Below are 12,926 nucleotides of genomic sequence, written 5' to 3' on the forward strand. Positions count from 1 at the left end.
AAAGGGCAATGACCTGTCAAAAGAACAAGTGCCATCTGTGTTGCTGAAAAAGTTCGGTGAGACTTTGACAAGAAGAGCATTAACGTGGTACTCCCAGCTACCAGCACGATCGATATCAATATTTGAGGAGATGGCGGATGAATTCGCCACCGCTCATGTAGGGGCAAAGAAGGTTGAAGTTAGGGTCAACGACATCTTCGCCATCAGGCAAATGGTGGGCGAGGGACTTCGAGACTTCCTAGTCCGATTCAACAGAGTGAGAATGTGCCTGCCAAATGTGTCAGAAGGAATGGGGGTAACGGCCTTCCAAAATGGGTTAAATAGGAACGGATCAAAGGCAACCAAAAAATTGCTCAACAGACTCATGAAGTAGCCCCCCACTACGTGGGAAGAAATTCACAATGCCTATTGCGCCAAGGTAAGGGCAAACGAAGATGATCTAAATGGCCCGACTCAATGACTAACGTCAGTCCAGACCGAGGCAAGGACAGATCGTCATAATGATGGCCGAAGGGATCAACCCCCGCATTTCAATCGATAAAGGCATCAGCCATATGTCTGAACATCTAACCCACCTTCTCCCAGGCATACGGATGTCGTGCTACGACATATCGCTCCCCTTCGAAACGAAAGAGGTATGCCTCCACTGTTATTTGCTCATAACTTTTGTGTTTCCCCTTCAGAGATAGTGTACACACTAGAGAAGCTAGGCACGAAGGTGCAATGGACACAAAAAATGAAATCAGACCCAAGCGCAAGAAGGTCAAACGTACTCTACGAATCCTATCAGGAAAGAGGACATAAGACCGAGGATTGCATAGGTCTACGGCAAGAGGTGGTCAGGATGTTGAACCAAGGGTACCTAAAAGAACTGCTCAGCGATAAAGGAAGGGCCAACTTCGCTAGAGAATGTGACCCATCTCAAGGACCTCCAAAGCCATCGTCGCCAGCACGTACCATACAAATGATCATTGGCGGTGGCGACGACTCAATAATCAACCATGTGAAGTTCATCACCAAGCACAAACTCAAACGGACGGTCGCCCACGAATGGTATGATGACTTCGAAGACAGTATCATCTTCGAAAAGTCATATGTCGACGGTTTGTCTTTCCCTTATTATGATGCTTTGGTTATAACTTTACGCATTGCTGATACAGATGTAAAAAGAATCATGGTAGACGATGGAAGCATCACATATATTATTCACCCAAGAGATCTCATGCAAATGAGGCTCAAAGATAAAATAATACCGCGTTGCATAACACTAACGGGTTTTAACAATGTAGTAGAATGGACATCCGGGGAAATAGCACTGCCAGTCCTAGCAGGGGGAGTCACGCTGGAAACAACATTCCACATCATGAACCAGGAAACAACCTATAACGCCATCATAGGATGCCCATAGATACACGCCATGCGAGCCGTCCCTTCAAGCTTCTATCAAGTGATCAAATTTCCCACCCCGTGGGGAATATTCAGCATCCAAGGCGAGCTGTGCACCGCCCAGTAATGTTGTCAGATCACCCAAGATTGCACGCATACCAAACAACTGAAAGGTGCAAGTACGGAGGCATAGCAATCAGCCATGTTGGGAACTAAACCCGACCCACCAACAAAGGCTATTAGAGACCCAGACATCATAGAAGCTTGCAAGGCAACTATAGAAGACCTCGACCCAGTCCAATTGGACGACGCTGACAACACAAAAAAGGCTTACATCGGGCACAACCTCTCAAAGCCAGGTGAATATCGTGAATTTTTAACTAACAACGCCGATTTTTTTGCCTTTTCCCATTCAGATATGCTAGGTATCCCAAAGGATATCACCACTCATAGGCTGAACGTAGACCCACTCTATCCACCGGTACGGCAGATGAGGAGAAAATTCAATGCCGCAATCAATGAAGCGGTCAGCAAAGAGGTGGATAAATTACTCGCCAACCGTTCCATCAGAGAATCGAAATAGCCCCAATGGGTCGCCAATGTGGTCATGGTCAAAAAGAAGAACGGGAAATGGCAGATCTGTGTGGACTTCACCGATCTAAACAAAGCATGTCCAAAAGACTCCTTCCCGTTACCCCATATCGACCAACTGATTGATGCGACAGTGTGGCACGAATTGCTGAGTTTTTTGGATGCCTACTCCGGTTACAACCAGATTCTAATGGCCGAAGAGGATCAGGAAAAGATGACTTTCATCACTCACCAAGGAACTTATTGCTATAAAGTAATATCGTTCGGACTCAAGAACGCATGTGCCATTTACCAGAGGTTAGTCACCAAAATGTTCAAGGAACAACTCGGCAAAACCATGGAGGTTTGTATCGATGATATGCTGGTAAAGTCGACAAAGAAGGAAGACCACATTAGCCATTTCAAAGAGGGCTTCAAGATATTGAGGCAGTATGGGATGAAGTTGAATCCAGAGAAGTGCACCTTTGGCGTGGCCTCAGGAAAGTTCCTACTCTTCCTCGTATCACAACGAGGGATCGAAGTCAACCCAGATCAAATCAAAACCATCGACACAATACCTGAGGTATTGACCAGCAAAAAACAGGTACAGAAGCTAACAGGGCGAATAGCCGCCTTGTCGAGGTTCATTTCACGATCCTCGAACAGATGTCATAAATTCTTCAACGTACTGAGGAAAGACCACAGGCTACAATGGAATGAGGAATGCATCGACGCCCTGAGAAAGTTAAAAGCGTACCTATCCTCATCGCCACTACTTGTCAAAGCGAATCCGGGTGAGTCTCTACTCATATATTTGGCAGTATCTGAAGTCACTGTTAGTGCAGTCTTGGTCCGTGAAAATAAAGGTATGCAGTCCCCTATTTACTATATCAGCTAAATCTTAATAGATGCCGAGACAAGGTACCCTCACTTTGAAAAACTAGCTATGGCACTGGTCATAGCTTCACGCATGCTTAGACCATATATTCAGTGTCACCCCATAAAAGTAATAACAACATTCCCCCTAAGAGGTATCTTCCATAAACCCGAGCTCTCAGGCAGGCTCTCCAAATGGGCCATATAACTAAGCGAGCACGCCATAACATACCAAACACGAACTGCCATCAAGTCGCAGGTGCTCGCCGATTTCGTCGCTGACTTCAGCGTAGAAATATTGCCCGAGGCAGAACAAGAAGCGCTTCGTGCTTCCGCAAGTACCGACCTCTGGACCCTCTACACCGATGGTGCTTCGAATGCCTCGGGATCGAGACTGGGAATCGTCCTCGAAGTCCCTACGGGTGAAGTAATTTGCCAGTTTATACGATGCCCTGAGATGACTAACAACAAGGTTGAGTATGAGGCTGTGATTGCAGGTTTGAAGTTAGCCCTCAAATACGGCGCCCGACGACTCATTCTCTGTTGCGACTCTCAACTCGTTGTAAATAAAGTCACCGGGACTTTCCAAATCAAAGAGTACATACTACAAAAGTATCAGTCGGAAATCAACAAACTACTGCCGGAGTTCAACAAATGTCGCCTCAATCAGATTCTTAGGGCACATAACAATGAAGCAGATGACCTCACCAAATTAGCTACGGCCACCAAGAATATTAACAAGGAAAATGTGGTCACCCTCCTTCACTCGGCCATAGACCACATCGAGGTACTTTCTATGAACCTAACTTGGGACTGGCGTAACCGCCTCGTAGCCTATTTACAGGATAGAAACCTCCCGCAAGACAAAAAAGAAGCCAAGAAACTCCGGGTGCAGGCAGCTCGATACAACCTAGTAAATCACGACTTCTACAAGAGAACATTTGGTGGCCCCCTAGCCAAATGTCTTGGACCGCACCAAACAAGGCAAGTACTAGAGGAAGTATACGAGGGTCATTGCGGCGCCCATACAGGGAATTGTGCCATCATTCGATGACTCACTCACACCGGCTATTACTGGCCTACTATGAAAAAAGAAGCTGCGGATTATGTCTGAAGATGCGGGAAGTGCCAAAAGTACGCCCCTATGACACATCAAGCAGGAGAATTCCTCCATTCCGTCACTTCGCCATGGCCTTTCATATAATAGGGGATGGACATAGTCGGCCCTATGCCAGTAGGACGAGGAAAGGTACGTTTCCTTTTGGTTTTAACTGACTACTTCTCTAAATGGGTAGAAGCAGGTGCATACGTTCAGATATGTGAACAAGAGGTCATCGCCTTTATATGGAAAATATTATATGTCGTTTCCGCATCCCCAAGGAAATCAATTGCGACAACGGACCTCAGTTCATCGGAAAGAAAACGACTGAGTTCTTCGAAAAATGGCACATCAAGCGGATACTCTCCACGCCATATCATCCCACTGCCAACGGCCAAGCCGAGTCCTCCAACAAAGTAATACTGAACATATTGGAAAAGAAGCTCGAGGAAGCTAAAGGGCTATGGCCCGAACTATTACCCGAAGTATTATGGGCATACCGCACTATGCCAAAATCTAGCACGGGAGAAACTCCATACTCACTGGTCTACGGGACCGACGCATTCATACCCGTTGAGGTCGGGGAACCCAGCCTGAGATACTCCAATGTAAGCAGGATAGATAACGATGAAAGTAGACTACAAGACTTAGATGAAGTTGAAGAACGAAGAGACATGGCCCACGTAAGAATGGTAGCCTAGAAGCAACAAGTAGAAAGATACTACAACAAAAAAAACCAAGGTACGATCACTAAAAGTCAGCGACTACGTCCTCAAGGCCAAAACGCAGGCATCAAAAGATCCAAATGAGGGAAAATTAGGAACAAACTGGGACGGACCGTATAAAATCATAGTAGTAGCAAATAAAGGAGCATTCCAACTAGAAACAATGGAGGGAAAACTACTCCAAAATAACTAGAACATCGCCCACCTCAAGTACTTTCACTTCTGAAAGACGTCACCTAAGTCGTACTCTTTTTCGCTCACCCGGGTTTTGTCCCAATTGAATTTTCCCGAGGAGGTTTTTAATGAGGCGGCGAAGGGGATGCCCTGTGGATTGGAACGTTGTTCATCACCTTGGCCGGTCGATACAATCTCCAGATCGAAGTAATGAAGGGACTACAAATATAATCCATTCTCCATTGTATGAACAGAATTAAGTCTCCATTGTATGAACAAAATTCAATCTCCATTGTATAAACAGAATTCAATCTCTATTGTATGAAATGCAAATCTCCTAATAGCCAAGGCCATCGACATTAGCTCGACCTAATTCGAACCACGATGGGATACTACTTCGACAACAGTCGAAGAAACATCCTAATGGCCAAGGCCATCAACATTAGTTCGACCTCGTTCGAATCACGACGGGATACTACTTCGACGACAGTCGAAGCAACATCCTAATAGCCAAGGCCATTGACATTAGTTTGACCTCGTTCGAACCGCGACGGGATACTACTTCGATGATAGTCGAAGCAACATCCTAATGGCCAAGGCAATCGACATTAGTTCGACCTCGTTCGAACCACGATGAGATACTACTTCGACGACAGTCAAAGCAACATCCTAATGGCCAAGGCCATCGACATTAGTTCGACCTCGTTCGAACCACGACGGGATACTACTTCGATGACAGTCGAAGCAACATCCTAATGGCCAAGGCCATTAACATTAGTACGACCTCGTTCGAACCACGACGGGATACTACTTCGACGACAGTCGAAGCAACATCCTAATGGCCAAGGCCATCAACATTAGTTCGACCTCGTTCAAACCATGACGAGATACTACTTCGATGACAGTCGAAGCAACATCCTATGGCCAAGGCCATCAACATTAGTTCAACCTCGTTCGGACCACGACCGGATACTACTTCGGCGACAGTCGAAGCAACTTCCTAATGGCCAAGGTCATCAACATTAGTTCGACCTCGTCCGAACCACAACGGGATACTACTTCGACAACAGTCGAAGCAACATCATAATGGCCAAGGGCATCGACATTAGTTCGACCTCGTTCGAACCACGACGGGATACTACTTCGACGACAGTCAAAGCAACATCATAATGGCCAAGGCCATCGACATTAGTTCGACCTCATTCGAACCACGACGGGATACTACTTCGACGACAGTTGAAGCAACATCCTCATGGACAAGGCCATCGATATTAGTTCGACCTTGTTCGAACCACGATGGGATACTACTTCGATGACAGTCGAAGCAATATCCTAATGGCCAAGGCCATCGATATCAGTTCAACCTCGTTCGAATCATGACGGGATATCATTACAACAATAGTCAAAACAGCATCCCAACAAAGACACGTATCATACAATAAACAAAAAAGGTAAGCGACGAATAGACAAATTGACAAAAGTAAAAGTTTATATTACAACAAAACTATCATTTACATTCATCCCTACAAACAGGCCCTAGCACGGCCCACGCCCAAAAGTTCCTAAGACAAATGTACAAATTAAAACTGCACATCGTCCCCAGCAGGGTAGGCATCTTCATACCACGAATCCGAGTCAAGGCGATTCATGTCATCAGAAATGACACCCTCCCTATCAGGAGTAAGAGGGTCGTACCTACATGTCTTAGGGAGTTGCACGTGCTTCAGCATGCACAGCCTGAACCTCCGCCTCTGTCGCCCGGCCCTAGGCATGAAAAGCTTTATATACATCCAGTCGAGCCTCTAAATAGTCCCACAACTCGTAAAAGCGATGAGGCGAGCCCTGATCGGTCAAAGGACAAGACGTTGAGGGGCGAGAACGATGATTTTCCTCTTCCGCCCTCAGCGAAGCCATTTGCCCTTGCAATGCAGCCAACTCCGCCTCTAACTCCCCAACACGCCTTTCAAAACCTACGATTCAATGGCTGGAGGCTTCCCTTTCCCCCGGAAGTTCTAACCTGGATATATGAAGGGCATCCTCCAAAGAAAGCGTCTCAGAAATAGCAGCGGCCAACTTGTCGGCATGGGCATTCAACTCGCCCTTAAGCCCGTCGACCTCCACTGCCTTAGCACTTAGCTCAACGTTCAAGCTAACTACCTTTAGCTGTAAGTCGGCGTTCTCTGCCGTTACCCCCTAACTCAGCTCAAGCTCATCCTCCTTTTCCTTAAGAAGGGCCTCCAATTCGCTATTACGGGCGATAGCCCTCACAAGCTCCTCATCCCCATTCTTCAGATCCTCCACCTACGCTCAAATTGGTCTTCCCGCTGCTTAAGTCTCTCACGGAACACCTGAAACTCGGGATCCTGATGATAGATGTCGAAAATCGCCCGGTGCTTAGCACGATACTGATGGTATTTTGACGACATTTTCTTGTAGAGGCCCGTCCTTTTTCGCTCACGGCGATCTCTCTCCACCTCCAGGACTAGGGTCTGACAAAATCAAAGCAGAGTTAAAAAAAATACGCCATTGCCATACCAACCCCACGTCACAAAGAAAAGAAAAAGGAACCTACCTGTAAGGCCATACCTGCGACCTTCCGAGATAACTTCACGTCACTCATCGTCCCAAGCGTCTCACTTTCAGGAGCGGCACATAAAGGGGTAAGGGCCGACGCAACCTCCTCGCTATTTAGCAGCAAGTTGTAACTCCCCGGAATTACCACGTGATGGCCGACCAATCCGCCCTCACTTCCACACGGGTATGGCGACCCAAAAACTCATCAACGTCCTCTGGGGGTGATATCAGAACCCGATCCGTCCTCTACCACATGAGGACCTCCAACATTGGACGATGCGCCCCCTTCAGGGGAACGCACTAAACTGGATCCTGGGCCAACTCTCTCCACTCAGGGTGACCTCCCTGATAAACTGGTGTCAGCCAAAAACACGGGCACCGAGGTCGTTCGAGATGCTCCACTTCCATTAGCTTCAGTGACCACGCCCTTTCCCAGTTCCAACCTTTTCCTCTTCCTCTCTAAAGGCTTGTCGCCATTAGAGGATTCGTCAACAGGATGTGGGGCTGATGCCATCAAGGTCGTTTCCCTCATGGCAGCAGTTCTAGACAAGTCCCCCTGTTGAAGAAGTATGGGACAACCTTCCCGGACAGACTCGCACAAAATGTATTAGGTGTCCATGGTAATAGCGGATTGCCTAAAAGCAATGACTGGCGCCCTCCGCCTAGAAGATCCCTAACCTGCCGTCACAAAGAATCAAACGGTTAAGCGGGGCCGCATGACCGACAAGGTAGTGAGGTAGAAATTTACCTGAGGAAACTCTAGGGCCATAAAGTTGTACGAAGGCAGACTATGTTTGAGTCTCCTCTACATGGGGCAGACTAAGTTCCTGAGACCTATAATGGGCTGGGGCGGATGACCCATAGGTGCAACACAACAAGTGACCAAAAGTTACAATAATTGCGGAAGAACGGGGGGACCTAATGAACTACGATACTTACGAGCTTTGTTCCACCGCTTTGGAAATCTGGCGGGGTTAGAGACGACGTGCTCGGTCTAGATGAAAAAGTACTTGTGCCAAAACTTATGGCTCGCCCGGTCATCTGTCCCGACCACCAGCCCTTTTATACCATGAAGTCCCAGGTGCACTATGGTTCCCCTAAGGAAACCAGGTGAAAATAGGTGCAAGAGATGATGAACGGAGACATCACACTCTGCCAATTTCGCGTACTTAGCCAGCAGCAGAAGCACCTTGAGTGTGTACAGCGTAAACTGAGCCGAGCAAACATGATAAAACCTGCAGAATTCGTCCGCTAGAGGGAAGAGAGGAAGTGTAGCCAATCACGAAAGGATATTCGTAGAACGCACAATACCCAGGCCTATGAACGTCAATGTAATCTCCTTTCACCGAAATTATCTCTACGTGGGCAAGAATACCATATTTAATACGGAGGGTATCAAGGTGAGTCTGATTCATCTCAGAAAGCACAGGGTTCAGAGTAGGAGGCGGGTCCTTGAGGAAATCATTTCGAGACAGAGGATGCCTTGGTAGTAACGCCTCCACCGTGAGAGGGTTGTCACCTTCTTCTACCTACACCTCTCCGCTATGGGAAAGAGGTGCTGCGTTTGACGGAGCGACCTCAGGAACCTCTTCATTAGTGAGACGAGATCGTGGCATGATTTTGTTTAAAGGAAGTAAGCTACACAAGTGGAGTGAAAGAGAAGAGAACTTTCGGCCAAAAATGGAAATGAAGAAATATTAAAGCAGGAGAAGAAGACCGGAGAATTATCAAGAATGGCCAAAGTTTTTCAAAAGAATCGAACCCTTCACCTACTTATAGGGTTGGGTGGCGCCAGAATCGAGGCGGAAGGTTTCAAATCAGCGCAGGAAACAAAGTGCCAAACCTTCAATCTCTACCTTGAAAATTCGCATAATGATGATGCATGCGAAAGCTAACGTCACCCAAGGTGGCGTGTACTCTTAGATATCCTGCCAAACGTGACTACCCCCTCTCACTGGTCACGCCGTAATATCTCAACAAGTCAAATTCCTCCTAAGAGAGGCATTAAGTCCGCTCACCAAGGACGCACCCCGTTGCGACCTCGACAAGCGGAGGGACTAACTGTATGGGTCCGAATTTGATCGACCACTGCCTATGGCGAGTATGACGAATGACCGAGAACCTACGAGTCAATAGAGGGGTATGACCGTGAGGTTGAAGGAGAGACGTTATTGCATCGGCATTAGACTTGGCATGTTAGGGGACCTAGGGAATATTCATTAGATGTTTCTTAATTCTTCGTCCACATGATTAGGGGAAATCCCTCAGTATATAAGAGGGGTTCAAGTCTTGTAATAGGGGGACATGAATTTCAGACAAAACTATTATTATCTCGCTCTCTGCTATTATCATCTCTCTCTACTATTATCATCTCTCTCTACTATTATCATCTCTTTACTATTATCCCCTCCCTACTATCATTATCCTAGAGTTTATTATCTTCGATTACGATTTACCCCTTCATCTTTGATTGATTTGCTTAAAAAGAGTTTAGAACTTTTGAGTCAAACATATGATACTTTTAATTAAAAATTCAAATTAGAATATTATATATAATGTACCTCCATCTCCCGTTGATTACCACTTACAAGTTGATAATTGAGTGCTCCAATGTTATATAAATTGTAATTAGTAATGCAAATTAGTATAAGTGAGCTGTGTTTAATAAAGAAGAGTGACAATTAGTGGTAGTTAGGGTCAATTCTGGAAGTTAGTTAGGAGCCAAAAGTTAGTTAGAGTTAGTTGGGAAGTTGTTAAAAGAGAATCTCTCATTACAGCTTAATTCATTACATATAGGTGATTGTATTACATTTGGATATCATAATAAGAACTACAATTCTCTCAATAGCAATCGCTCTCTTTGTCTCTTCTCTTCCTCGATTCTTCTTCATCACCATACCTGAGCTTCGAGCTTTCTCCATTTCAGCTCCTAGTTGGCTATATTCAAACCTCGAATTACTCTTAATCCCTACTGTCACACCACCATTTTACCATCCGAGGGGGAGTATAAGGGAGTTTTTCCAATTTAAGTGACAAACGAAACGGAATTATTTATATCAAATTCAGAGTCGCCACTTGGGATAATTTATGGTGTCCCAAGTCACCGGTTTAAAATTTCGAATCAAGGAAATTGACTCTTCTTTATGGTCTGCGAACACCGAAATCCGGGTAAGAAATTCTGTTAACCTGAGAGAAGGTGTAAGGCATTCCCGGGTTTAGTGGTTTTAGCACGGTCGCTTTAATCATACTTGGCTTAATAAATTGTTTAATTACTTATTTTAGAACCTATGTGTATTTACCTCTTTTAATTATAAAATTGTCTTAAAATAGGTCATGCGTACATGTACCCATTCATTTGGCGCGTCAAGAACCATATCACGCGTACGTGTCCACAATTAATAACGCCTTACTATTATTAAGAAAGTTTGGCCGAAGTTGCGCCAAACACATACCTCGATTTATTTTTTAGAAATCGTAATTATGTCACGCGAACGTGTACACAATCATATGCTAGGGATCTCTTGGTATCCCGAGGATCTTTTAGTATCCTCAATGTATGATAGGGATCTCTTGGTATCCCGAGGATCTCTCGGTATCCTCAATATATGCTAGGGATCTCTTGGTATCCCGATGATCTCTTGGTATCCTCATTATACGTGCTGGGGATCTTTCGATATCCCGCACTTCAGCTCAAATCGTAAATGCGTACAGGGGATCTACTAGGATGTCGTCCAAAAGTAAAACACACAACAATGGCACAAGGAATACTCAAATAAACTTAACTCCATAACAAGGTAATACAGACAATTCTAACCTAGCATGCTTCACGTAATACAAATAAGGAAGTTAAAGCAAATAAGACAATTAAGTCAATTAGACATGCTTCTCTAACTAACAACATGTTTAAAAGTGCAAGTATAATAAATAGAGAGGGAAACCACAATTAAAGTTACTTAATGAAAATCAGATTTTCAACAATTAGCACAGGTACGTACTCGTCACCTCACGTACAAGGCATTTCAATTATCACAATACCAATCCTAAGAGGAAAGTCCCCTACACAAGGTTAAGCAAGCCAGTTACCTCGAACCGACTCAATAATCAATCTGAAACCACGCTCTTGCCACGAGTACTCGGCTCCAAATGACCCAAATCTATTCAATTAAATTGCATAATGTAAATAGCACTTCAAGTAACTAATTCTACAAATAAATTCTAAGATAATATGCGAAATTAGATAAAATGACCAAAACGCCCCTCGGGCCCATGTCTCGGAATTGGGTAAAATTTGTGTTTTCAGAATCCTCATACTCTCACGAGTTCATGCATACCAAAATTATCCAAATCTAAGGTCAAATCCCCAATCAAAATTTGAATTCTAGGTCTAAGAACTTTCTTCCAACTTTTTCCCAATTTTTATCTCCAATCCGAAATTAAATAATGAAATTAACTATAGATTGATGAAATACAACTAGAAAGGGTTAAAGAATTGTTACCCGATCTCCTCTTCAATTTACTCTCAAAATCGCCCTCTTTCGAGCTCCAAATTGAATTTCCAACTTTTGAAACTAAACCCTCGAAACTTCCTATTTTCTGCCCAGAAATCCCGCATCTGCGGTCCAACAATCGCATCTGCGATATCGCTTCTGCGGTCGGGGAACCGCTCCTGCGGCTCTCACTTAAAACCTCTATCTCGCACCTGCAACCTAAAATCAGCATCTGCGGTCACGCAGGTGCGGTTCCTTATGTTGCTTCTGCGGTTCCTGGCCCCTTCCTCATATCCGCTTCTGCGACCACTAAGCCGCTTCTGCGGCGCAGCACCTGCGGTCCCACACTCGCAGGTGTGGTTATGATAGAAACCAGCAGCTGAAGCTGCAACTCCAAATTCCAAAATCCTTCCGTCAACCATCTGAAATCATCCCGAGGCCCCCAGAACCTCAACCAAAGACACCAACTAGTCTAATACCACTAACCAAACTTATATCAATCCTTAAAACACCTAAAACAACATCGAAACGACGAATCAACTACGGATTCAAGCCTAAAAATCCCAAAACTCTAAAAATACACTTTCGATCAAAAAGTCTATCAAACCTCGTCTGAGTGACTTGAAATTTTGCAAACATGTCACATTCAACACTACGGAACTACGCCAATTTTCAAAATTTCATTCCGACCCGCAGATCAAAATCACACTATCGAACCGGAAACTCTAAAAATTTGACTTTCGGCATTACAAACCTAAATTAGCTACGGACCTCCAACACACCATCCGATCACGCCCCTAAGCCCGAAATCACCCAACGGAGCTAATATAACCATCGAAATTCTATTCCGAGGCCGTCTTCACACTGTTCTGACTACAGTTAACTTTCCAACACTTAAGCTCTCATTTAGGGACTAAGTATCCCAAAACTCTCCAAAACTCAAAATCGAACATCCCAGTAAATCAAAATAGCAGAAACAAATACGGGAAAAGCAGTTAGTAGGTAACCGGGGTGTAAATTCTTAAGACGACCGGC

General features: G+C 45.0%; 1 protein-coding gene across 1 annotated transcript; it reads left to right on the forward strand.

The window, feature by feature from the left end:
- The first annotated feature begins 736 nt into the window (after positions 1-736).
- Positions 737-1,408, forward strand: LOC138884035 (uncharacterized). The gene has a single exon (XM_070164774.1). It carries the CDS (start codon positions 737-739, stop codon positions 1,406-1,408), a length of 672 nt encoding a protein of 223 aa, XP_070020875.1.
- The last annotated feature ends 11,518 nt before the right edge of the window (positions 1,409-12,926 follow it).

The sequence above is a fragment of the Nicotiana sylvestris genome, chromosome 12, assembly GCF_000393655.2.
Source record: "Nicotiana sylvestris chromosome 12, ASM39365v2, whole genome shotgun sequence".
NCBI classification, from domain to species: domain Eukaryota; kingdom Viridiplantae; phylum Streptophyta; class Magnoliopsida; order Solanales; family Solanaceae; genus Nicotiana; species Nicotiana sylvestris.